The 26,935-nt window shown below is 39.5% G+C and overlaps 2 protein-coding genes across 2 annotated transcripts; one reads left to right on the top strand and one right to left on the bottom strand.

Moving 5' to 3' along the window:
- Positions 1–1,618: 1,618 nt before the first annotated feature.
- On the bottom strand, positions 1,619–16,270 carry plag1 (pleiomorphic adenoma gene 1). Its single transcript, XM_084049267.1, has 3 exons — positions 16,131–16,270; positions 5,738–6,094; positions 1,619–5,023 (listed from the first exon to the last, which is right to left on the bottom strand). The coding sequence occupies exons 2-3, from the start codon at positions 5,983–5,985 to the stop codon at positions 3,823–3,825; spliced, it is 1,449 nt and encodes a 482-aa protein (XP_083905393.1). The 5' UTR covers positions 5,986–6,094; positions 16,131–16,270; the 3' UTR covers positions 1,619–3,822.
- A 1,196-nt stretch (positions 16,271–17,466) lies between these two features.
- Positions 17,467–25,895, top strand: chchd7 (coiled-coil-helix-coiled-coil-helix domain containing 7). Its single transcript, XM_084049278.1, has 4 exons — positions 17,467–17,599; positions 21,871–21,933; positions 22,071–22,169; positions 25,508–25,895. The coding sequence occupies exons 2-4, from the start codon at positions 21,877–21,879 to the stop codon at positions 25,610–25,612; spliced, it is 261 nt and encodes an 86-aa protein (XP_083905404.1). The 5' UTR covers positions 17,467–17,599; positions 21,871–21,876; the 3' UTR covers positions 25,613–25,895.
- The last annotated feature ends 1,040 nt before the right edge of the window (positions 25,896–26,935 follow it).

Here is a 26,935-nt window from a genome sequence, read left to right as displayed (position 1 = left end):
ATAAAGAACGAGGACTTGATTAAATCAAAGGATCAAAACAACAGCCATTAATTCATTCATTCCAAAGTGCCGTGCCATTTGTTTCACCTATTCTTATCCTTGATATGTGGCCAATGCATGCTTGCAAAAACGTGACACTTGACGTGTCGCTCATCAAAAGGACGCATTTTCACTCGAAAACAGTGTTGATGCAAAAACCTGTCATTTCTGTCAAGCAACATGTTACATGAAATGGTTTCACTAAAGCATAGATTCGGCTTGTCACTGTTCAGTATCACTGCAAAAAAGACCTGCAAGCTTACAAGCCTACAGCTGCGAGCTTGTAGGTCTGCTATTTTTGCATTTTTTTTTTAAACTTTTGAACATTTTTGCACATTTTAGAAACATTTTGAATTTTTTTGACAATGTAACTTTTTTTCTTTACATGAATGAATGCCCCCTCCCTATCTGTAAACTCCTGACACCATTTACTGTATGACACTAGGAGCGTTGACTCTTGGCACACTACATTATAGGTCTCTCAGTTCACATGGGGCTCTGTATAGCACTATGATTTCACATGTAGTTTTGAGTGGCAGTAGTGTAAATCACCCACGCTTTGGCCAAGGATTTCTTTAACCTTTGTCTTTGTTTTTACCCCAGTTTGCTATGCACACACACTCTTTTACATCACAGCCCTGCTCTACTTTCATACAATTAAGGCAAATTTATATTCATGATTAGGACACTTAAAAACAACGTATTTTTGTTGAATGACACACACACACACACACACACACACACACACACACACTGTGGATAACCACAGTGTTCTGCTGTGGGACACTGAGCAGCTCCATTAGAGCTGTTCAACGGCACATTGAAAGTATTCTTATATTCACAAGACACTGGGCCAAAACTACAGGAATAATTATGCAAATTCCACTCCAGGGTCGGTTTCGCATTCAGTCCAGATATAAAAGTGCAGCCCTGCCACTGAACGTGGAGAGATGTCATTTTGCATCATCCCACGTGGTGAACAAACGTGCATTTGTATCATTTCTAACACCATTTAATGGAATTTTGGATAAAAATGTCAATTTTGTCTGTATAGGATATAGGAAATATCTGAAAAGTTCAAATGGCTAATTTCAAGCGCCATAAATACATTTTAATCCAAATTATTTCACGGCTTGAACGCTCAATTCTGAATGGTCAATCACAACATTTTGCATTCTGTTATTTCTCGATAGCAGACCGCTGCTATGAATAACAGGCCGGTGTTACGTATGGAAACCTTTAACATTTTCAAATCATTCTTGTTTTTGTGTCAAATGTGGTCCGGGTAGCTCAGTCGGTATAGAGATCTCCCCTTTGCAGCACAAGGTTTTGGGTTCTATCCCAGGCACCGCCAACTCAGCGCATCAACATCAAAATAGTCAATCTACAAGCTCCCTGGGTCTAGCACTTTGTAAGGGGGGTAGACACCCTCATTGCTCAGCTGATACCACCAATAAGCCAGTCCTACCTACATACTTGTGTCAAAATATTGATAATCAAGGCGAGGCCTGCATCACCCTGTCAGGGATTATTTCTCAATAATGACCACCATACTGTTCATTATGACATATGTATTGTATATATACGAACAATGCAAGCTTTTCACTTCTTTGCTTTTGAAAATAGATACTAAATTCTATTTGAACTGTGTAAACAGGCAGCCTTGGCTTCATAAGCAGTTGTATGAGGAGTTGCCTTATCACTAACATTTGGATAATGGCTTGTGTGCTCATTGTCTTGTGTTTGTATGTATTTGGCCTATTTTATTTAATACATATTTTTATGTAGACTACAGGAAAGAAAAATACTAGTGATGTATTGATGTCATGGCTGATCAAATAAAGATTTAAAGAAGTCAGGTTTAAAGTTGAAATGAAGATCCCAACAAAGTTGTAAAAGGATGATGCATTTCTTAGATAATTGAAATGCTGCCTTACCAAAAATAAACACATAGCTTTTAGCAAGCGATACTTCATGTCATGTGTGCGATTTTGCCAAACAACCCATTTCTATCAATTCCATTTGACCACAAAAGGAGACTGTGTGCTTGTTTTCTTTCCTGTATAAAATTAGCCCTTTGATAAATAAAACAAAATGACATTAACAAGGGGGGGTAACGAGAACAGGTCAGTAGCCATGTTCAAAACCATCAGCAGGGACACAACATTGAACTAGTCTAACACACCATCATTATGCAGAACACAGTTCCTCGGCGCTGATGGCCATAAGTTAAAACGCCTCCAGTCAGTAAGTTGGGGCTGGATCGCTTTCAGCTAGCCGGTTGGATAAGCCTACAGTAATAGCTCAGCAGTGTTTGTGTGCGCCGCAGTTCAGACCTGGAGTGTGAATGGTCAGATCTCAGCGTGGAAACATGTCTGTTTCATCGTCGCCTGTTGACCCAGATACGTAGTTGAGCTTTTACTCTCCAGCTGGGGTCGCTATGGCTCTACCGTCTTTCTAATGCTTGGTTTATGCTCCGTCGTACCATGGCGTTGCACACCCAAAAAAGCAGATGTATAAGCTCACAACTTGTAGATCGGCTTTTTTTGGCGTGCGACGTGGTCGTTCGGCGAAGTACACATCGGATTAGATCGACTTTAGAGGGAGTGAGTAGAATGTGGCCGATACAGCAAAATGATAGCCCTTAGGGTAAACTCAATGACCATACTGGCTGAGATATTGCTGTTTGGAGCCTGCTGAATGGATAACACTGCACATTTCATTAACTAGCAGCCATGCGTGTTTGCATTTGGTTGACTTTGATTTGGGGGCTGGGGAGGGCGGGGCTTGTTGAATAAAGAGCTAGAGAGTTTTTACGCTTATGACAAAAAAAGCAGCCCTGTTGAAGAGTTGAGGTGAAACTTTGTCATGGATCAACTACCAAAGTGAAATATGAAAACCGTAATACTGTTGCTCAGTAGTTGCTACTCAGTACCTAGTGTAGAAAACAAAAACAAAACCAAGGATGAGTTTGTGGATTGCTTAAAAACTTACCACAAATCGTATAACGAAGACATAATATGACAAAAGTTCAATTGTGATGACTTAACATCACAATATTTCAAAGTGCTATATGAAAAAAACAATATACAATGCAAAATCTGCACGCTAAGGTCAATCAACTCTAAAGCAAGGGGGGGGGGGGGGGGGGGCAGTTAGGTATAGAGTGGAAAAGAAAGAAAAAAAATCACTGCAATCTTATTTCTATTTCAATTCATCTATATGAAAACGCCAAATCCCAAAAAGATGATTGAGTAGTGGTGGTGGTGGTGGTGGTGGTGGTGGTGAGGGTTCACAATGTTGTAATGAAAGGATCTGTGTTACTCTCAAATCTAAAAGATATCCCAACAGTACCCATTAAATTGCTGACTGAGCCAATCCACTTGTCGAGGTGTGTGTGTGTGTGTGTGTGTTTGTTTGAGTGTGTGCGTGTGTGTGCGTACTTCTCTCAGTGCCGATCATCACATATACATCTATCGCTTATGTCAGTGTCTGCACATGTAATCATATTTACTGGACAGAAGTGCTATCATGTCAAATGCAATCGTGTGTGTGTGTGTGTGTGTGTGTGTGTGTGTGTGTGTGTGTGTGTGTGTGTGTGTGTGTGTGTGTGTGTGTGTGTGTGTGTGTGTGTGTGTGTGTGTGTGTGTGTGTGTTTTACTGGCATCATTAACTGTACTGAATAGACTGAGTGTTGGTGGTGGACTGGTGTGTGTGTGTGTGTGTGTGTGTGTGTGTGTGTGTGTGTGTGTGTGTGTGTGTGAGGTGGCAGTACATATTCTATCACTGGAAAGCATGATGGAAGCGGGGCAGTGTGGTGGGTGTGCCATGGTTGGATATGAAGGAGGCGGCCAGCCCCTGCAGGGAGCCGTCTGCCGCCTCGGGGCCGTCCGGGGGCTGATGGGGGGGCAGCTGGACTAAGGACATGGGCTCCTCGGCGGGGGGATAGGGGATACCTAGCCCCCCGCCGCTGCCTCCCGCCTGGTTGTACTGCGGCCCGTTCAGCGGCAGGAAGTTAAAGAGCTGCGAAAAGTCCAGCAGGGAGGAGGACGAGGCCAGCGAGTCGCCCGCCACGGCCACGGCCGCGGAGACGGGCGTGGCCATTTTGGACAGGGAAACCCCCTCGCTCGGCTCCTCCAGCATGCTCACCTGCGGCTCCAGCTCGAGCTTGGAGCCGGCGAGCTGGGCGTCTTCGGCCGCGGATGAGGAGGAGGGCATGGCGCTCTGCAGCTCCATCAGGTACGTCTCCAGTTCTCCCTTTAGGTTCTGCTCCCGCTCCTGAGCGGAGACAGCGTATGAGGTAAAGTTGGGGCCCAGCGGGTACTTTAAGGAGAAGGGGTGTGTGGGGTTGGGCAGGGCCTCGGCGTCCAGGACGGGGTACATGCTGAGCTGGAGCTGCCTGGGCGCCAGCGTGCTCGGCAGCTCGCCCTTGACGTCCCCGCCGGACGCCAGGTCGCAGACGACGAACGGCTCCAGCGGGTCGGCCGGCTCCGTCTTGACTCTCAGCAGCTCCCGGGCGTGGCTCTTCTTCACGTGGCGCGTCAGGTGGTCCTTCCGGCCGAAGCGCTGGGCACAGTACTGGCACAGGAAGTCCTTGCGTCCGGTGTGCACCACCATGTGGCGCCGCACGTCCTTGCGGGTGTAAAAGCGGCGCTCGCAGTGCTCGCACCGATGCTTCTTCTCTTTGGTCCCGCCGGAGGACTTGCCGGCATGCGTCTTGAGGTGTTCCAGGAGCACGCCGGTGCTGGCAAACGGCTGCAGGCACACCTGGCAGGTGAGGTCTCCGCTGTTGGCCGCGTGCAGGGCGAGGTGGCGCTTGAAGCCCAGCTTGGTGTTGTAACTCTTGCCGCACTCCTGGCAGGCGAACGCCTCCTTGTATGGGTCGTGAGTGTGCAGGTGATTCTTTAAGTGATCCTTGCGGTGGAACATTTTCTCACAGTATAAACACTTGTGGTTTTTCTCTGGCGAGTGAGTTGCCATATGCCTTTGAACACAAGATACATTCGATGAGAATCGGGAATTATCAGCAAACCATATTTTAAACCACTTAAGCCCTAGATCAGGGGGTCTTCAACAGGGGGTCCTCAGAGTTACTACAGAGGGCCGCCTTTTCTTTTTACACTAACCACTTGAACCCTAGCATCCCTATTCTGAGAATTTCAGCCAAAAATAGCAGATCTACAAGCGCACGCCTTGCAACGTTGTGTGCTTGTAGATCGGCTATTTTCGGCAAAGAGGTTTGGTGTAGAGGAAAAAAGAGCGGACTAAGTACAGAGTGAAAGGTCAAGTTTACCGTATTCCGTGGCACCCCTGGACTTGCGTCATGGCACCCTAGGGTGCCACGGTACCCACTTTGAGAAACCCTGCACTAGATACTTAGTTGACCGGTATCCCCCAGGGTAGTAAACTGGGCCCATCATTTTCCCTTTATACCAAATCTCTTCTTTGAAAAGCCAATTTACAAGCTTGCAGATCCTCAATTTTTGCGGAATGTTTGCTCCATAATATAGAGACGCTAGGGTTCATGTGGTTAAGTGTTTCATGATGGCTTGCTATTCAACACAAAACAAACACACACACACACACACACACAGAGTGAAAGCTGGAGTGCAATGACATTATCAACTATTGTTCATTATGAGTTATTATGAACATTATTGTCAAACCAACATCTTTGACTACTAAATGGTGTGAATACCGTAGCAGCTTGTATTTGGAGACGAACGCCTTGGTGCAGTCCGGATGGGAGCAGCGGTAGGGTCTTTCTCCCGTGTGCGAGTACGAGTGCACCTTCAGCTTCTCCACGCTGTTGAAGGCCTTCTGGCACACTTGGCAGGGGAAATTCTTCTTGGGCTTCCCCTCGGCTCTCCTGCGCCTCCCGGTGGCCGGCGTGAGCTTGGCTTTCTCCAGGACGTGGTCACGGTGGCCCTGGGTTCCTGTGGCCATGGCACCCTAAGGCAGACCAGCTACATGGACAGGGGCACGCGGCCCAACTACTGCTGATGGAAGGGCTCTATCCAGTTTTATGTGCTCAACACCGCCCGGACTCAAGGGCCTGGGGAACAACAAACAGCAACAACAAAAAAAGGAAGAGAAGGGAAGAGAAGAGAAGAGAAGGAGAGAGGGAAGGGGGGGGGGGAGATTAGAAGGATGATTTTCTGGTTGGTGACAGCTGAGCATTACAATGCAGCGTATAAAAATGCTTGTGAACCGAACAATCCAAACGACAGATCAAAAATCAACCGCAGATACAGTTTTGTGGCTGCTTGTTTGGCACAACTTCTCACATGTGCAAAATGCACCTCATATATGATGCACATCACCATTCTGCAATCCCTTTACTTTCCATACATACTTATACATATACATACACACACACACACACACACACACACACACACACACACACACACACACACACACACACACACACACACACACACACACACACACACACACACACACACACACACACACACACACACACACACACACATCACCTCAGACTCTCTTTGTATCCCCACTTGATACCTTTATTCGAAAGCTTCTAGTTTACTATGCAGATAATATCTTGGTGTTTTTATACCACAAATGTAAAACTTTGATTTAGATAAGCATGGTGTTTGGACAAATGCTAGGTTATTTGTTTGTCTGGTGTGTGAGCTATTCAGGATTTTGGATACATTGTATTTGTTGATGTTTTGTTTGGTAGAATTATTTTGATTACAGCCATATTATATCAGTTAATTTGTGTTCCAGCTCCATGCTTTTATTTTGAAGATGTTGGGTAATTGAGGCGCACAGGTGGATTTATTTGAGACAGAATCAGTAGGCACTAAGGAACTTATTTAAGAAGGAAGGGACATCTGTGTAATTTTCTCAGATTCAGATTCGTCGCACTGGGTGGCAAACTGCAGCCGGAAGTTCGATGGAATGCATTGCAGTCAATGACAGTCAGGTGGACCAGCCTATGAACAAACACTATTTCTGAACAATTAAGACCTTTGTATAATACTCGGTCCAGGAAAATAAAAGAATCATCACACATTGTTTTCTGCTGTGTTGCTTTTCCATTTGCACACTGTATACTTTTATTGAGGTATCTAAAGAGCACAGAGTTCTCGAGTATGTTTGTGACTTTGTGACTCAGTTATCGCGACTGTCCATATCTTTGCGAGCCTGACAACCAAATCTTGCAATACTACCGAACCAGAAACGATACCTGCAGCTGTTTAGATCCCTCAAAATAATTATGTAGTGTGCACATTGAAAAACAATTGATCAGAAAACAGCCTGTGATGCCTTCTTTTATATTCCTGAAATGGTGTTTGTTCACAATTTTTCCATCATGTTTGCTTGTTTTCCTGTCAAAGAACATGGAATAAACAACGCCACAAACCTGCAATACCTGACTGGACATTGGGCTCATGTTCATCCCTGACATGTGTAAGATTCTATACCTGGCGCCTCAGTGGCTGGTTTGATTTGTGTTAGTTTTTTGACCAGTGGTTGGCTGGTTGCAGACAAATCTACTACACCTAGTATCCTAGTTTATTGTTCTCTGTGCACTCTACTTATGTGACTATTTACCTTGTTGTTTGTTGACTTTTGAATTCATGCTCACTCTGCTTATTCCAATCTCGCACATGTAAGTCACACTGGAGAAGAGTGTCTGCTAAATGCTTAAATTGTACATTTTTTGCATATGCTCCTGTGACATCAGCTGTTGTTTACTTATGTTATGCTCATTCATAGTCTGCAGTTCAGTCAGAATTGGTGGCCATTTTAACCACATGAACCTTAATAAAAAACAATAATAGTGACGATTCTGTGGGCAGACTTTCTGTGAAATTAGCAGATCTACAAGCTCACAACGTGTTGGGACCCAAAGAGATTCGGTAGAGGGAAAAAGTAGAGGGCCTAGCATAGACCCCTGGGGTTAAGAATGGCACCACGAGGGCAATTGGCAGTAATTGCTAATAAATTAATGTATGTTTACCGTCGCTATTTGTGTGGATAATTGGTGTTTCCTGTGCAAAGTGTACAATTATGAGCCTTATTGCTCTACTTTAAAAGTAGACATAGGCCTGGCACTATAGACCCTCCAGAAAAATGTGTTTATGCGATCGCAGAATTTACCGCATAATCAGCAAAATGGCGCATAATTATGCGGGGGTAACGTTTTTTCAAAAAGGCCGCATCGCATAATATGCGCATCGCATCGCATAATACGCACATCGCATCGCATATTTCCGCATATTTCGCAACTTTTAACATATTTCGCATTTTTCGCAACTTTTCGCATATCGCATATTTCTCATATTGCCGCATATTTCACAACTTTCCGCATATTTCGCAACTTCCCGCAATTTCACCGCATAAAATTGCAAAAAAAACGCATATTTCGTCGCAAAATCAAGGATTTTAGCCCGCATAATTAAGAGTTTTAGCCCGCATAATCAAGGATTTTTGCCCGCGTTTTTCTGGAGGGTCTAACTATACCAATTGTCAAAAAATCAAAATATTTTTTTTCCCTATCTAGCTACCATATTAGGCTTAAATGAAGGTGATGTTAACTTTGCATGAATCAATAACAGGGCTAATCTCACAACAAAGAATCTATAGAGTTCCAGACCAAAACAAAGCTCAAATCCAGCAGCTCAAAACAAAGCCAGATCAAAACAAACTGAATAAGCAGAGGACATTATATATATATATATATATATATATATATATATATATATATATATATAGTAAGTAGAGAAGAAAAAAGAAGGATAAATTAAGTGCACACATTGCTAAACAGTACTAAAAGACAACACTTACATCTGATCAGCTGATTAACCCCTTAAGCCCAATACTTCGTTGAGAGTCCCCCAGGACTCTAATAATTCTTCTGTTTTCACTCTACATTGAATATCTTCACTGAAAACAGCCATTTTCAGTGAAGGTTTTCTGCAGAATACAGAGCTGGGGTTGACCATGGACCTTGGTTAACCATCTGGTGTAGGCTACTTTAAAAAGGTTTGCATGAACTTCATTTTATAAATGCCCATTTCTGTTACATGTAGTCTGTGTCTCAGAGGAGGGCTGTGGACAGTTTAGAAACCTGCCTAGTGCCTACCAGTGACGACATCGGTATAGGCAGGTTTGGTCAGTTCAAACAACAATTTCAAAAGCGATACAGGAATTAAGAGCAAATTATCTTTTAACCACTTAAACCCTAGATCAGTTGTTCTCAAACTTACAGGCACACCTGTAAATAACTTTTTCGGGTAGGAAAAACGGTATATCTCTAAACATTAGTGAGAGACCAATTATATGAAGGTAAGGTTGAACTTATGACTTTTACTTCACTCAAAGTCAGCTGCTGAATTTCTTAACTTTTCTAAAATACGACGGCCACAAGCTGTGTTCCTCACAGGAGGAAGCCAATCACAGTAACTGCTCTCAATAATGACAAAAAGTATTAAAAGCTATCAACAGAATGGATGCATACAGTTCGAGATGTGGAAATGTTTTACATAATGCCTACCTGGAGTCAACCTGTCGCTCAAGTCAAATACAGCCCTGCTGCCTGTGAAAGGCTTTTAGTGAAGCTGGATTGATGTACAGCCCAAGAAGGGGAAGGATTACAGTAATTCTCACCTGTCGCCCCTAGAGAGTCAGACCTGTTTCTATTCATCTGAGATTGACAGTTCTATAGAAGTAATTCCCCTCAAAAATGTTTACGTTGACTGCAGAGGTTGACTCTTTTTTCACCTTTAAAAATGTAGTCTATGTATGTGTGTGTGTGTGTGTGTGTGTGTGTGTGTGTGTGTGTGTGTGTGTGTGTGTGTGTGTGTGTGTGTGTGTGTGTGTGTGTGTGTGTGTGTGTGTGTGTGTGTGTGTACACACAAGGCAACTTTGACTTTACTGGAATAATATTACTTTGACTCAAGTATATGGGCTGTTCATTTTGTTCACCAATGTATGCAGGAAACAAAATATTCATGTTAAATTCTGCAATCCAAGTTCCCTCATCATGAGAACTGCATCTGGTCCTATGTACATCATTACCCTTTATGCCTAAATTTTACAATGTGGTAAGGGATGAAAACACATTGAAAACAACAATAATACTAATCTTAATTCCTTGATTTTTTTGTTTAAAAATTACACTACTTCAAATGTTGCCGTTATTCAATACTCAATTCCCTGAAATGCCTTTAAAGCCCAAGTAAGCTTTAAATTATCTGCCAAATCCATCTGATTTACTGTAGAAGCTGCCAATATGGGCTGAATATCGCCTCTGTCGGGAGGAAACCTCATACAGTTTGTCCAAAACTGTTACTTTTCAGGATTGAAAACAGCAAAAGTAACGCTCAAAACAAATCACTTTGCACCGCGTTTCGAGCTTGTAGATCTGCTACTTTTGATGCTTTTGTGTGACGCTGTGATTATGATCAAGTAGGGCGTTAATTTACGAAAAAAACACAAAAAGTTAGAATATGGAGATAAGAGGTTTCTGCCCGACAGGAACGATGTTTTTGAAACTCTGATTTTCCACTTTTCAGAATGCGTACACTTCACAGTTTTGTCAGAAAGCATACAGTGGACAATGGCTGGAAACACTGCAAAGGGAACGGATAACATGAGACAAACATCATAAGACAGACTAAAAGGCGCGCACTAGAACTTTTATTCTGAAGAAGAATTGAGCACCCAAATGAGTAAACCACTTAGGGAGTTCTACTTTGGAGTGTTCAGATTTTTATTTGATATGTCCTACATTTCTGGAGGTGCGTATTCAATTCATTTAGTTACAGTAAAATCCTCTGAGAACGTACAAATGGTTTGGGTAACTTTGTACACTCCCAGAGTCAGATTGAGAATGTTACTGTGCACTGAACAACAATATTAAGAAGAATATATTAAGATTATAATTAAATATAAATGCAAAACATCTAAGACAACTATTTTGTGCTGAAGGTACCATTTAGTAATTATTAATAAGATGAGTATTATATACTGTATTGCTTATCTTAGAACAGATATACATGACTGACACTTTGGGTAAAACTCTTTGACTATGATACAGTATATGAAAACCTTAACATTAATTTTATGTTAAGGTTTTGTTTGGCTTCTCATCCAGTAAGCAGGATAAAACTGTGTTTTTTGTTTCCACAGCTTTTTTTCATTCCACAGCAGTTGTAGTGAGTTGACAATTTATTTTTCAAGTTGCTCAGAGTTCTATTAATGCTAAGAGAATTAAACATTTAAAATTATTATTATTTAGTTTGGATTTAGAAGGACTGATTGAGGTGACATGTTATGGTTGGGACACACAAGAAAGTAATATTATTTAGTGCATTTATCAAAAAATAGAAAGCTTACCAGAGCTTCCGCAGCTTTCCCGCCTTTTTTTAAACCAGGAAGTGAGACAAGGGACCTTAGAATATAGCTAAAACCCGTTTATGCCTGATTAAATTATGTTTTTGTAGAAATCTGACGGAGTTGACAACGGTCTTGGACACAACTTTTTACCACTTACGTTATCAATACACATGGTTAGTTTTTTTAATGTTTTTAACAACAACAAAATCCTTGTCTGAGACAAGACAAGGGTGTTTTCTGGCAGAGTGCAAGTTAGACGTTAAAATAAGGAAACCAGACCAAAACATTGTATATGTAATTTATATACTGTATATAAATCCTTTAATATTTTCACCCAACTTTTTTTAAATTAGTGTATTAATAAATAATAATTTGAAATGTTTTGGTAGGACATGATTTGTCCCAATTCTGAAGAATGGGTGATATACATTCATATACCGTAATGTTTTATGTTCAGATGTTGTATAGGTAGGTTTTTCTCTTCCGGTACGTACCCTAAATGCTTATAGGCTACTGTACAGTGGTGTAAAGTAACTAAGTGCATTTACTTAATGTACTGTAAAGGGCAAGACCACTTTGGGAGTTTTGGGTTGTAGTTACCTTGCCATGATGTAACTCCAAAGGTGGACAATAAATAAAAGATAATTGCTCCATTCATTAGAAATTGATAATTCTGAATATGCTCCTCATTGACTTACATTATATGGTGAAACAGCTCTCAAAGTCACTCTTTTAGCATGTAAACGAACGTAAACAAAGTTGATTCAGACAATATAGTGCATCACTAAACCCAGTACAGTTTGTTTTTTTAATAAACATTTTAACTTAATGTTGATTTCGCTATTTTTATTAGGAAAACCCGGACTGGATCCGCGGATCTGGATCTTCAAATAGTAAAAGGAACAGGAAGTTGACATTTTTATATATAAAAAAACTGAACTGGGTTTGTTGATGTTCTATATTGTCTGAATCAGCTTTGTTTGTGTTCGTTTATGTTCTAAAAGAGTGACTTTGAGAGCTGTTTCATTGTACAATGTAAGTCTATGAGGAGCATATTTTGAATCATCAATTTCTAATTGGTGGAGCAATTATTTTTGATTTCTTGTCCACCTTTGGAATTACATCATGGCAAGGTAACTACACAACCCAAACCTCTACTAAAGTGGTCTTGCCCTTTAAGTACAATTTTGAGGTATTTTTACTTTACTTTTCAGTACTTTTACTTCTACTCCACTACATCTCAGAGGCAAATATTGCACTTTTGCTCCGCTACAACTATTTGAGGACTTTGGTTACTACAGTAGTTACTTTGTAGATTTTGATTATTATTACAAAACATACATTACAGGGCACGGCCACTTTGGTAGGTTTGGGTTGTGTAGTTACCTTGCCATGATGTAACTCCAAAGGTGGATAAGAAATCTAAAATAATTGCTCCATTGATTAGAAATTCATAATTCAAAATATTCTCCCCATTGACTTACATTGTACAGTAAAACAGCTGTCAAAGTCACTCTTTTAGCACATAAACGAACGCAAACAAAGTTTGATTCATTAAATAACAACACAAAACCCAGTACTGTTTGTTCTTTTAATAAAAATGTTAACTTCCTGTTGATTTTGCTATTTTTAGTAAGAAGAAAACCCGGACTGGATCCGCGGATCCGGATCCGGCTCTTCAAATAGTAAAATCAGCAGGAAGTTGACATTTTTATTTAAAAAATAAACAGTACTGGGTTTGGTGATTGATGTTCTATATTGCCTGAATCAGCTTTGTTTGTGTTCGTTTACGTGCTAAAAGAGAGAGAGCTGTTTTAGTGTACAATGTAAGTCAATGAGGAGCATATTTTGAGTTATCAATTTCTAATCAATGGAGTAATTAGTTTTCATTTATTGTCCACCTTTGGAGTCACATCATGGCAAGGTAACTAGACAACCCAAACCTCTACCAAAGCGGTCTTGTCCTTTAACCACTTCAACCCTATGTACATTTTGGCCATTTGAAAATAGCCTATCTACAAGCTCACAATGCGTCACATTGTGGGCTTGTAGATCTGCTATTTTCCAAAGATTTTAATCCAATTTATACATTTGAAAACTTGTGAAATGGGACATTCTGCATAATGAGTAGGCTACTTTCTAATGTTGATACTTTAAGTACATTTTGATACCAATACTTTTGTACTTTTACTCAAGTAGATTTTGAATTCCAGACTTTTACTTGTAACACGGTATTTCTACATTGCAGTATTGATACCTTTACTTTAGTAAAAAAAATGAAATATTTTTTCCACCACTGCTACTGTGTAGCCTAACAGGCTAACAATTTAAGTCTATGGTGTTATCGTTGAAGGCTATTTACTTTGAATTTTACACTTTACCACTCCTCGTGATTGCACTTGTGTCAGTTTTCAAATATATCTTAACATATTTATGTATCAACAATGCTGTACTGAAATCTTTTACAGAAACAGTGTGTACATAATCAAAATCCTAATCCCTTAAAAAGCTAGCACACTAAACAGATACTGATGCGCTCAGTTACTCTGAACTAGAACCTTTTCTTTTCTCTCTTCCAATACTGACTCAACAAAATTAACAATAGGTTATCAATTTTGGTGTTGTCATTACACATTTAATTAGATCATTAAGCTAAAGGTTTAGATCATTTTTCAGTTTGTATCAATATGAAGTTCAGAGTGATTGTATTTTATTGTATAGTAAATATAAAATAAATATCAATTTCTACTCTGATACGATATAAATGTACAAACAATCATAATTACTTAATTACTCAATAAAAACTTTTGAAAATGTTTTTAAAAACCCATCTCAAACAAGACTATTGCTCTAGAATTCTACTCTAGCAAAATAACCCCAATTTATCAGCAACTATATTTTACATTCACAAATGGCAACATGGATGAGTGAATAACTGACAGTCACCTGTGAATATGTTTGACATGCTTTCAAAACCAATGATGTAGTTTTCAAAAAACATACAGTGATGTTAATTATACAAAACTGTACATTTGTAGCCTTGTGGGTTTGGAAATCTAACATTTTCACTTCCTCAATCTATCAAAAATATAGATCTATTTCCACTCCAATGTTTTCTAATAAGGCATATATAATTACATTATTTAATCACTTTCAACAACCTTAAAGCTCTCATCAGTCATTGTTAGGCCTTTTCCTGAGAGCCCTGACATTTTAAATCATGAAAAAAAAGAATGGCATGAATACCATGTTTTAGCTGCTTTAGCTTAATAAATGAGACAATTAAATTATCAGGTAATTGGTCAAAAATAGACAAACAAACAAATACCCAGAAAACAGAGTTGCACTGCAAAACACCAAGTTTAACACAATGCAAAAGGCAAATACATTATTAAATTAAATGCTGAAATGTTACTTCAACCTGTACAGTATATATGATAAGAAGACTAATTTAAATGTAGCCATAGAGAGTGTCCCCACAACTGTCAGTCAACATGATGTCAACACAAAGAGCTCGCATTCATAAAGGAATACTAATCACAGCAATCAAATCATGACAGAACATTCACTGCCACCACATCCCATGTTTTGACAGCTTCAAAACACGACCACTCTCTCAACAACAATGCAATGACAAATAATCCATTTAGACTAAAAAAAGGGGGTTCTCACAACAAACCAGCTGAACTTTCTGCAAGTTTCACACAACAATCAGTAGCCATATATATACAATTAGCTCCTCGGCAGGCAACAGCACAATGTCATTATTATATAATGCAAGCTATTAGGCTATAACAACACTTTTGCAACCTGCCACTGTAAAGATGTTTATGATCCAACGCACAGAACATGCAGGCTGCCTCAATAAAATCCTTAAAAGCACAACCTAATTAGTTTGCCTTAAGTTCTCCCTCCATTTTGGTAGTTTATTGACAAGCAAAACCTTCTTTCCGATTCTTGTTGATCGGTCCTATTAAGTCGAACTGTCATCGCATCTAGGAGGACAGGGTCTATACATGGCAAATGGATGTTAAACTATTATGATCGCATCAGATCAGCCTAATAAAATGCAATTGTAATAGTCCGCATGTTGGCCAGCATTTGTCGTCACCCCATTCGGAAACGAGATGCCTTCAATCGATAAGCTCATGTTTACATTGTTTACATATAGATCAGTGATCACAATTAAACGTGGCCAGCGTGTATATTATTGACATTATTACACTGAATTCAAGTGCGCGCGCGTGTGTGTGTGTGTGTGTGTGTGTGTGTGTGTGTGTGTGTGTGTGTGTGTGTGTGTGATCTGATCTGTGTGAGTGCGTGTGTGTGTGTGTGTTCCTGTCGGCGGTATAGATCGCAAAGCAGCGCCGTTGTTATTATATTCACACACAAATAACTTAAACTAAACTAAAAGTGTGTGAAAGAAAGTTTTCCCCAAGTTTTCTCCACTCCACTGGTGCCTCAACTTGTTGACATGCACGGCAACGCAACGTGACATTACCAGCGACGAGTGACATAATTTATTTTATTTTTTTTTGATCAATACTCATGTACTTTCTCTGTGGTCCTAAACTAGGGTAGACCTGATTAACACAAACTTTTTCCCCCAGCTCAACCCCCCCCTCACCCCCCCCTTCTCTCATAATTTAAATAACCCCGATATTTTAATTCAAGCACCGGGTAACAATTGACTTAATTCACGCCAAACTCACCCCGGGCGCCTTAACATCCTTTCTGCCGACTTTTTCTCGACTTTCAGCTATTTTCCGAATTTTTAATAATTTTTTCCTCATATTTTTCGCAGGACGCGGCGGCGGCGACGGGCCTGAAAATTGTTTGCTTTCCCCTCTTTCCAGCAGCCATTGTGTGTATGCGCTGCGATGCAACCGAACTACACACGTAGACACGCCCCCCCCCGTCGAAGTTCCCTCCCACTTCTCGTTTGGTGATTTGCGCAACGCGCTGTCACTTTCGTTCCGGTGTCATTTATAGTCCCTTTTAATAAAACTCAATTTTTGGACTCGCCAGAGATACTGTCAATCGCTTTAACTTCACTTTGAGTTTCATTTACACCAGTGGGCGGGCTAAGATGTCGGCACGGTAATCCCATTGGCCGGTCAAAGTGTCATTTTATTGGACCTTCGGTCGTTGTCTGTGTGCTGCTCGTCCTATTGGCTACGCGAGCTGTCAGTTCTCGGTAGCCGTGTGTGTGATTTTCCTCGTGCGCTGTTGTGAGCGTCCATGAGCAGAGGCAAACAAGCACCACAGGTTGACATTAGCCACGTTACACCACGATACGTGACCCCTCGAATTCTGCGACGCCAGGGATCACTGTTTTGCAAACAAAGCTGAGAGGGTGGCAGGTTGTCAGCTGAAAATGCTTGATCTTTGGGGCTTCTTACACATTGTAGCGAGCCCGCAAAACACCCGGCAGTGGCTTGTGGCTTGCTCTTGCAAGGGATCTAGGATCTCTTGGAGCTAGTTCTCTTGGAGGAGTTACATGCAGGTCTACCGAGCTGGAGACCGGGGTTCAATTCCAGCTCGGTCTGTGTGCAAACGTTACTTTGATCAATTATCATCAATCAATGCAGAAATGTCCCATTTCACAATTTTTCAAATGTATACAATGTATACAAATCTTTTGAAAATAGCAGATCTACAAGTTCACAATGCATCGCATCACGATGCATTGTGAGCTTGTAGATCGGCTATTTTCAAATGGCCGAAGTGTATTATAGGGTTGAAGTTGTTAATGTATGTTTTGTAATATTAATCAAAATCTACAAAGTAAATAGTAACTAAAGTTTTCAAATAATTGTAGTGGAGTAAAAGTACAATATTTGCCTCTGAGATGTACTGGAGTAGAAGTAAAAGTATTGAAAACTGGAAATACTCCAGTAAAGTCAAAATAACTCAAAATTGTACTTAAGTACAGTACTAGAATTTAATAAATGTACTTAGTTACTTTACACCACTGGAAACGGCAAAACAGTGACTTCTGGAGTTGCATGATGCGATAGGTCACACATATTGATGTGACCAGTATAGCGGTTAGGCAGCAGTACATAAGCAGTGCTTGTGCTACAGTAGTGTATGTAATGTAGAGTAGTAGGTAGCATAAAGCAATGGTAGTACACTGTAGGGTTTCTCACAAACGAAGCAACCTTTCTAGGCATAAAGGGTAAGTGACTCTGTGCCGTAAACTTAAATCAGTATTCAGTATATGTGGTCTGTTAGATCTACGATACACGCTGTTCTTTCATCACGTTGGATAACCTTCAGTAGCTCTGGTCCACACAGCGTTAGCCAGTTCTCTCTAACGCTCTGCCAGGCGCGCTGCTATTCTCATAGACCGAAAATTCCACTACTGTGCGAGGTCTCCAACTTTAGTAAAAAAATAAACAAAACTATTCCGCTATTCACCGAATCAAAGGCAGTTTTGTGTTGTTGAAAGTATATTCTCCACGGTGGGAAACGTCCCAGGACCCCACCTTCTCTGTATAATACAACTTTTGGGTAGTAAATATAATATGTCCGCCAGACGGAAATTATTTAAATGACTCACCTGCGCCCTCTACAGATCTGGTCAATGTAAATTACCATTGACCAGATCTGTAGAGGGCGCAGTGGAGTAAATACAATAATTTCCATCTGGCGGACATGTATTATTTTCTGCCCAAAAAGTGTATTATACAGAGAAGATGGGGTGCTGAGAGGCTTCCCACCCTGGAATATACTTTCAACAACACAAAACAACCTTTGTTTTGATGAGTAGCGAAATCGTTTCCTTTATTTTTAAAGGACAGAGTGTTAGAGAGAACTCACTAACGCTCTGGACCAGAGCTAAACCTTCAGCAGCCTACCAAGGCACATCTTCCACTAATTAGCCTACTTCTGAATAGGCTGGGAATTGCAAAGGTATGAATACATGCATACCTATTATTATCTGCATTGTGTCATTAGCCTCGATTCAGCCATGGCAGTTATTTTAAACTACTGTCTTCGTTTAGCCCGATGCATTTGCTAACGTCAATGAAGGTCAGTGGTGGGAAAAAAGTACTCACATTTTGTACTTAAAGGTTAACTAGGTAACTTTGATCCTATATGTAATATTTATATCGCATTTCTTCCCTCTATCAGCCACAGTATAATTATGCTGGAGGGGTGTCCTGCAGAAACACACTCTGGCTGTATTTTGGTTTTGTTACACTGTTTATGTTGACATTCATTCCTTGCAGGGATGCAAAATATAATGTACTTAAAGTACCATAAGTAGAAGTACTCATTATGCAGAATGTCCCATTTCAAGTTTTCTAAATGTATTACAATATTTTGCAAATAGCAGATCTACAAGCTCACATGTTGTGTCTAGTTGTGAGCTTGTATCTGCTATTTTCAAATGGCCAAAAATATAAATAGAGCTTAAGTGGTTAATGTATGTTTAGTAATACAAAATAAAATTCTACAGAAAGACAGACAGACGGAGTAACTAAAGTTCTCAAATAATTGTAGTGGAGTGAAAGTACAATATTTGCCTCTGAGATGTATGTGGAGTAAAAGTATTGAATATTGGAAATACTCCACTGAAGTAAAAATACCTCAAAATTGTACTTAAGAACTTGAGTAAATGTACTTAGTTACTTTACACCATTGTTGATATGCCATTAATGTGCAGTATACTCCCATAACTACTGGGGGAGGGTTGGACTGTCAGCTACACATTTATGTTTATATGCTTGATCTGAGTATATTAATTTGCATTTCACTTATACATTGGGTTTAGCACATGTACAGCAATGTCACACAATACATTGTGAACAACAGACAAAGTAGTATTTGTTTCATTGTATTGATGAGCACCAACTTGCCTATTATAATAACCAAAGCATAAGGACAATCTGTTAACATTCAAGTTATGTGCTTGGTGAAACCTTTTCTGTAAAGTGTTGGTGAAGGCTTCACTTGTGGACAAAGCTGATAAGCAGTGTTCACACATTTAGAAATTTGGGACAAGCCTTTATCAACATTTTCGGTGTGAAAATTGAAGTCTTTTATTTTTTGCAATACTTTCCCCTCAGTCAAAGGGAGAATTGGCATAGAGTAGATCCCATACATTGGATAGCTTGTGCCCGATAGGCTAGTCCCACTCTGTCCCATGTATCCCATAGCCTGAAGGGACGGTTTATTTGAGGTTATCAATTCGCAGAAATAACATTTTGTTGACGGATTGGAAAAATATTGGTGGATTGGTTTACTTGGCCTACTGGCAGTGTGCACAAGAAATGTGACGAGGATTGCTGTTGTGGTTTACATGGTTAGCCGCAGACAAACAAACAGTAACACACAGACAAAACACAAATAAACATGGGGACAAAAACAGGATCTCCGGCTCTGCCTTGAGACTGGCATTGATAATTAACAGACTTAATTCAGGCATTGAAGCTTGAGGTACAGTGTAATTGTGTGTGTGTGTGTGTGTGTGTGTGTGTGTGTGTGTGTGTGTGTGTGTGTGTGTGTGTGTGTGTGTGTGTGTGTGTGTGTGTGTGTGTGTGTGTGTGTGTGTGTGTGTGTGTGTGTGTGTGTGTGTGTGTGTGTGTGTGTGTGTTATAAAAAGAAGACAAAAAAAACATACCTCAACGGTATGATCTGGACGTAACATTTAGCTCAAAGTGTATTCCTTTCGAAATGGACTAGTCTGCAGCATGAACCTAGAGTCATTCTGTTAGGGAAAAGGCTTCCATGGTGGTTATGTATTTCAGTCTTTTTTTGTTTTGTTTATTTCAGGATCCAGAAGAGTACACAAATACAAGAAAATGCAGACTCAAATAGTATCAAAAATAAGACAAATAAGAGAATTGTACAATCCTACTCCAGTAAGGAGGAGACTATTATGAATCGCATACCCTGAATCAAGTTTTTTAACAAAACAAACAAAGACAAACATGCCGACAAATATGCAGATAGAAAATAAATAGTAAAAGAAACAGTATTATACCACATGACACACAACAAAACAAGAAAACAACAAAACATGGCTTGATGACCCCACAGAGCAAAACATAATGAACATAACAATACACCCCCACACATTCACAGTCTATTTTTAACCTTTTTTTGTGAACCTAGATATTTTGGTTTTAGTGATCAAAGAGGCAAATGGTGAGCAAAAGATTTCCGCTATTTGTTTCAAAAAGCTTTATACCCTGTATAACATGTACAGTTATATGACGCAATGTGACATAGCTCTGTTTAACACAATGTTGTGCCCCCTCCAACTGTACATGTTTTAGGGATGCCACCGATTATTCGAATTTTAGAATATTCGTTACAGTCTCCATAATCGAAAATGATTTTTAAAATTCGATTTTAATAAAAAAATAAATAAATAATAATTATTAAAAAAAAACATTTTTTTTTACTTTTTACTTTTTTTTTTTTTTACTTTTTACTTTTGTATGCCTTAGTTTCAATCAAAATATATGCTAATACTAATATTATAGTCTTAATAATTGTAAATGGCCACAGTTTCAGAGCGTTTCACTGTTTCAGCCCAGCCCAAACATGAACTCTGCAGCCGCACTGAGGCCCCTGCTGGAAAGCATCCCAGCCCAAACATTAACGTAACTAATAATTGGGCCGCGCAACCCAGAAATGACCGTGATAATGCTAAAACAGGAGCGGAAAAAAAAAAAAAAAAAAAAAAAAAAAGTTTTTCTTTTTTTTTTGAAAAATATTTTTCAAAAAACGGCGCCGTCGAATAATCGAAAAATATTCGCCAGGGCTGTCCGAATTTCGAATTGGCTGAAGGTCAGATTGTGGCATCCCATTTTCTAAAACTGTTTTTACGCGGCCATGTCTGCAGGGGCTATTGGGTTGGATTGAGTAGGAGTTAACATTTAAAACAGGGGTCTTCAACGTTTTTTCAGGCCAAGGACCCCTTAGCTGAGAGAGAGATGAAGCAGGGACCCCTGACTGCATATTGTATAACATTGTGTTGCTGATGAAACCTTTTCATAGATTTCATAGATTGCTTCATAGACTTGTGTAGCGTTGCGTTGGATTGATGTTAATGTGTATTTTCAGTTAACCAGTTAAACCCTCAAAACTTAAAAAACGTGTATTTGGTCTGCTCTTTTCCCCTCTTCACTAAACCTCTTTACGGAAAATAGCAGATCTACAAGCACACAAGGCGTGGTGAGGTTGTAGATCTGCTATTTTTGGCTAATGTTCCCCTCAGAAAAGTGATGCTAGGGTTCAATTGGTTAATGTAAAAAACAGTTTTGCTTTAATATCATGAGCCTCATGTACAGTGTGTCACATCATTTTGTTTGTGTTGTGTTCAAGCCATGCTATGTCAACTACATAGGACCATGATGTATGTTAATTCTATATACTATGCAAAAGTGTTGTACAACTAACTGAACCTTTTAATGCATCCATCTCTGTATACAGGTCCAAATGGCTAGTAAAAATGCACGAAAAGTTCGGAATGACGACATAAACCCTTGTATTGACGTAAGCCGATTTGCATATACTGTAAATATTTCCCAAAATGCCATCTCAATTTTTGAATGTCTATTGCAACATGAGTAAGATGTTTCAGAATGAAATGAAATTATTACTAATTTTACTGAACTGCTTATCTTTTCTAGGAGACTGATGGGTCTCAGAAATGTATGAATGACAACGATTATGACAAGAGTAAGTGTTCAGCATATTTCCAGAGATACAAGAACTGTAGAAAATATTGGGTGAGTGTCCTATTTTCTTAATCAATATTCATAAAAAAAAAAGAAATTGGGAAATCTGTTGAAAAAGGTTTTAGAAGGTGATCGTAAACAGAAATACTAGAACAACTCAGTATGAGTTTATGATTCCATTTTGAAAATCAATGTCAGTTTCTTCATTGATACAATAAATGACACTGTAGCAATGCAATTTCTGTAGTCCATATATTTTACAGGGTCGGCTTTGTGGTATGTTCTCAAAATGGAACCTATTGAGAACTATGAATACTCTAGAGGCAATTTTCAAATCAGTCCTTTCCTCTAGCAGTGGCCTCTTGTTTTCAACTCTTTTCATGAAGTGATATGGGCTAAAAATACACATTTTAAGTATATATTTGTTTTCTTTTGGATTTTTGTCTTTGAATGCCAAATATGACTAGTTGCATGAACAAGGTTTAAGCCGACTAATTCAATTGTTGGCCATAGACACTGGAAGAGTTTATTTATTATATATAATATAAATATATAGATTTTCATTTAAACTGCCGTTTGTGTCATGAGTGACCCACACTGAACGTGAATATTACACAGCGATGAAGTGACGTATTTATTGTCAAGAAGGCAGTCTAAGTACATTAGGTGACATCTTACTTGGCTGAAATTTCAAAGTCTCCTCCAACTACTCTGAAACCAGGAGACCTCTTTAGTTTTGTGTTTGACCCAAAGAGTACTGACCCAGTTTTACCAAGACAGTGAGACAGCTATCAACCCAAAAGAGCTGAGGCCGATTCTAAATTTTAAATCCTAAATATTTTGTTCCAGGGACCCCCAGAAGCAAAGATTTGAGTTACAAATGTTCGCTTCCAAAAATATGTATTCAAAGATTTGCTGAAATTTTCACAACTTTAAAAAAAGATTTTAAACATCACAGTTTCATAATCGTAGAGGCTCCGTAACACTGAGTGTTTCTGTTCTCAGAAAAAGAGGGATGGTACATTACTGCTGATGTAACATGCACTGCAGCAAGTCTCCCAGCAAAACTCCCCTGAATAAATAAAGTTTCGGTTTCTTTTTTGCTCCGGAACCGTAACAACGTTGGTGTGCACTGCACTGCACAGCTGCTCGCGACAGCTTAAAATGCCAGCTGGAGGAAGCATGACTGTGTTTACATTCTGAGAGGCGCATGTCTTAGAGAGCAGTGAGAAACGGCATAGAGATATAGTTTAGTGGGATTAACATGCACCCCCAGGAAATATATACTTCTAATCAGTGTTTCTAGAATGGAAGAAATGGGTACAAAACGATGAGCTATGTTAGAGAAGTTGTCAATATATCCCATGTGCCATTTTTATGCAAAGTATCATCATTGAAAAAAATATTTTCACTTTATCTCAGCTAATATTGCACTTGCACACTGAATTTACTGAATAAATAAGACGTCTAGACCTATTTTGAGGGTCAAGGATCATAATGAAACTATTCTTAAAGTGATCACATGTATCTGTAACATGCATCTGTAAAGCGACGTGTTGTGAGCTTGTAGATCGGCTATTTTGAAATCGCCAAAGTACGTGTGGGGCTGAAGTGGTTAATGTATGTTTTGTAATAATAATTAAAATCTAGAAAGCAACTAGTAACTAAAGTTGTCAAATAATTGTAGTGGAGTTTTAGTACAATATGTGTCTTTTAGATGTAGTGGAGTAGAAGTAAAAGTATTGAAAATTGGAAATACTCAAGTAAAAGCTCCAGAGAAGGCATGGAACCCTGGTAAGGCTGCAGACATCCCCTTACCAAGGGCATGCACTACTGATTATCCGTTTCTTGTTCCCCACACCGATGATGAAGTAGGTAGATGTCCTTGCATAGCTGATGTCCTTGCATAGCTCATCGGATTGCACAAGCTCATATTTCAATTTTTCCAGTTTTTCACACCAGGGCCTTCTCATTTTTTATTTGCTCCCACGAAGTTTCCCAGAGGAGTTGGGTTGGAACAAATGGAGAGGTGTTAGTAGACACCTTTTATGAACACATTGGTGAAGAATTATTTTGCAGTCGGCAAAAAAAGTTGGCATAATAATAATTGGTAAAATGGGATTATATTGTAATGGCAGCACTCATTTGCCAACCAACGTACCACAGGTACATGTGATCACTTTAAGTTTCATTGTGATCCTTGGCCCTCAAAACATAGGTCTAGATGCCCTATTTGTTCAGTTAAGTGCAATATTGGCTGAGGTACTGTCTAGTGAAAATAGATTTTTCGATAATGGCAGCACTAATTTGTATAAAAATGACAAACCTGCATGGCTTGGCGCAGAATAGATGCTCAGTGCCTCTTCACGCTGCTGGTATTTCTAACATAGTGTAAATACAAAGCATTCCCTTTGAAGACAATCCATGCTTCACGCAGGAAGAACTGCCTTGATGGATACAGTCCCTTATGGCAGCGGTTCTCAAACCTTTCAGGCCACGACCCCCACAAATAATCATATTTGAACAGGGGACCCCCCAAGACAAGCTCTTGGAATTGTTGGAGTTGAGGCATTACATTTTGTTTGACTCGGTTCCACAGATAAATATTGTGAGGCGTTGTGAGCTTGTATATGGGCTATTTTCTAACTTTTTTTTTCTTAGGTAATATTTTACAATTTAGCCAATGTTTGACTTTTTTTTTTAGTGAGAGAACAATGTTGCACATTAAGCAAATCATTTGGGGATCCCCCTGGAGGTCCCAACCCACAGTTTGAGAACCACTGCCTTAGGGTACATCAGAGGAAAAAAATAGGAGGTTAAAACATCCGCACACTGGTTAAAAGCTCCCAAACAATTGTATAAATGGCGCAATGTTTCGACCTCGACAAATGTTTACATGCATTTACATACGTACAGTACATCAGAGGAAAGACGGAAACATTACAATAATCAAAAAGAGATCAAATTGATCTTCAGTGTTTTTTTAGATGGATCTCAACTAGTTGTAGGAAGACTTGCAGTTTTTTTCAAAATAACTTAGATGACATGAGAAAAAACAAACTAATGGCGGACTTTTTGGTCCAAAATAAGTAGGTTATAAATGGGTAAATAGGTTCATATTAAAATCGAGAAAGTGAACATCACAGTGTTGAATTGTAGTAGTGGCGTTCGTCACAAGATGTTCTTTAAATCACAAGATGTTCTTTAAATCTTTAAATCCTGTCACCTCTATAGTCTCTCGAAACAGACTGTTGCCTCACACAATTTTGTAGAGCATTTGTTGCAAGCAATATTATTTTGTGTGTTTCCTTGCACAAGCAACAGGGGTGTGGAGTGCTTTACTTTTCCAATCCAATGGCAATAACCTCTTTGTGTTTGTGTCCATGTAGCATTTAATAATGGTGGAAAGAAGAAGAAATGGTGTAAAACCGGATATGCCCACTGCAGAGGAAAGGAAGGAGATGCTTTCTGCTATTGGAGGGAAGCCATACTGAAGAGTCTACAGTGGACACAATGATCCAAAATGACACTCTCATTGAGAACTGGCAAGGCCAGGACTCAGGAGGAATTTAAAAAAAATCGCCAAACTATGGCGCCTCTACAACATTGCATTACCTCTTGTATTTATACACTGCACTGCCAGGAGTTGTCTTGTGCTGATGAAGGCTGTGGATAGCCGAAACGTCTGTGTCTGTCCTATTGTCAATGTGTGGCATATGGAACAATAAAATATGGACTTTTATTTCTGAGTGCGACCCTCCATGTTTTGATTTGTTATTAGTTATTTGGGTAACGCACCAGAGTGGTCAGAGACTGCAGTGGTAGATCACATCAGCTGAAAACATGGGCTAATCAAATACCCTTAAATGCAATGTTTTTTGGAGTGAAATAACTCCAAACACTCTGCCATGCGCATTCTTTGTTCTCCTACCTTGTGTGACTGATTGTGTATGACATAGTGACCGACCATGTGTGTATGAGGAGAGGGCTTGTCAGCATTAGATGCACATTCAGTCTCATAAAAAAAAGAAGATAATATAATAATATAATAATTAAACCTTTTAGTATTTTAATGGGGGATATCGATACACCCATCCCTAACATTAATCTCTTGTGGATACAGTCACATGACTGAACTTGACCGTTAAAGAGCACGATGTGTGAATGGCTATTCCCTGCCTATACCGGCAATTTATGTAAAATAATTTACCTGACAATATGCTGGTATTCCAGTGGAAACAGAGCTTTAGCAGACACCTATGCGTTGTACTGTACATTCCACTGCCTTTAAGTCCTTTCTTTGAAACCTTTCTTTTATTGGTAAGTCATGCTCAATAGATTCTACTTTATGTATATATTTTTGTGTGCATATTTTTTTCAGTATTTTTTTTCAGTATTGCTGTCTGTGTGAAACAAAACTGAACACAATTTAAGAAAAAGTTTGTACTCTGGATGGAGTTCTTCTACAGGTAGTAGTGAATAATTGAGGTATTTTTACATTTGCAGGACATGATGGTCTCATGCTAACCATTTTTGCCACTTCATATGAAGTTATTCATCTAGAATGCTGTGTTTTTGTTTTTAATTTTTCTAGACGTCCTACACTAAAGGCACTCCATGTTGGCCAAATTGTATTATTTACATGTATTATTTTTTTGTCTCTGTTGTTTACAATCTCATTAAGAGCATCCAGGTGTCTTGAGATGAATATTGTCCAGTGGTTGGCTGGCCAGGAATCACTTTTCCCATAACAGAAGATTGGACAAGGTGAAAGGCCTGCAGAGTTGTGACATCACTGTAAGGTTTTTCCATCCTGG

This window comes from Gymnoscopelus microlampas, assembly GCF_963454915.1.
Source record: "Gymnoscopelus microlampas genome assembly, chromosome: 22".
NCBI classification, from domain to species: Eukaryota; Metazoa; Chordata; class Actinopteri; order Myctophiformes; family Myctophidae; genus Gymnoscopelus; species Gymnoscopelus microlampas.
This window is presented reverse-complemented; position numbering and strand designations above follow the sequence as displayed.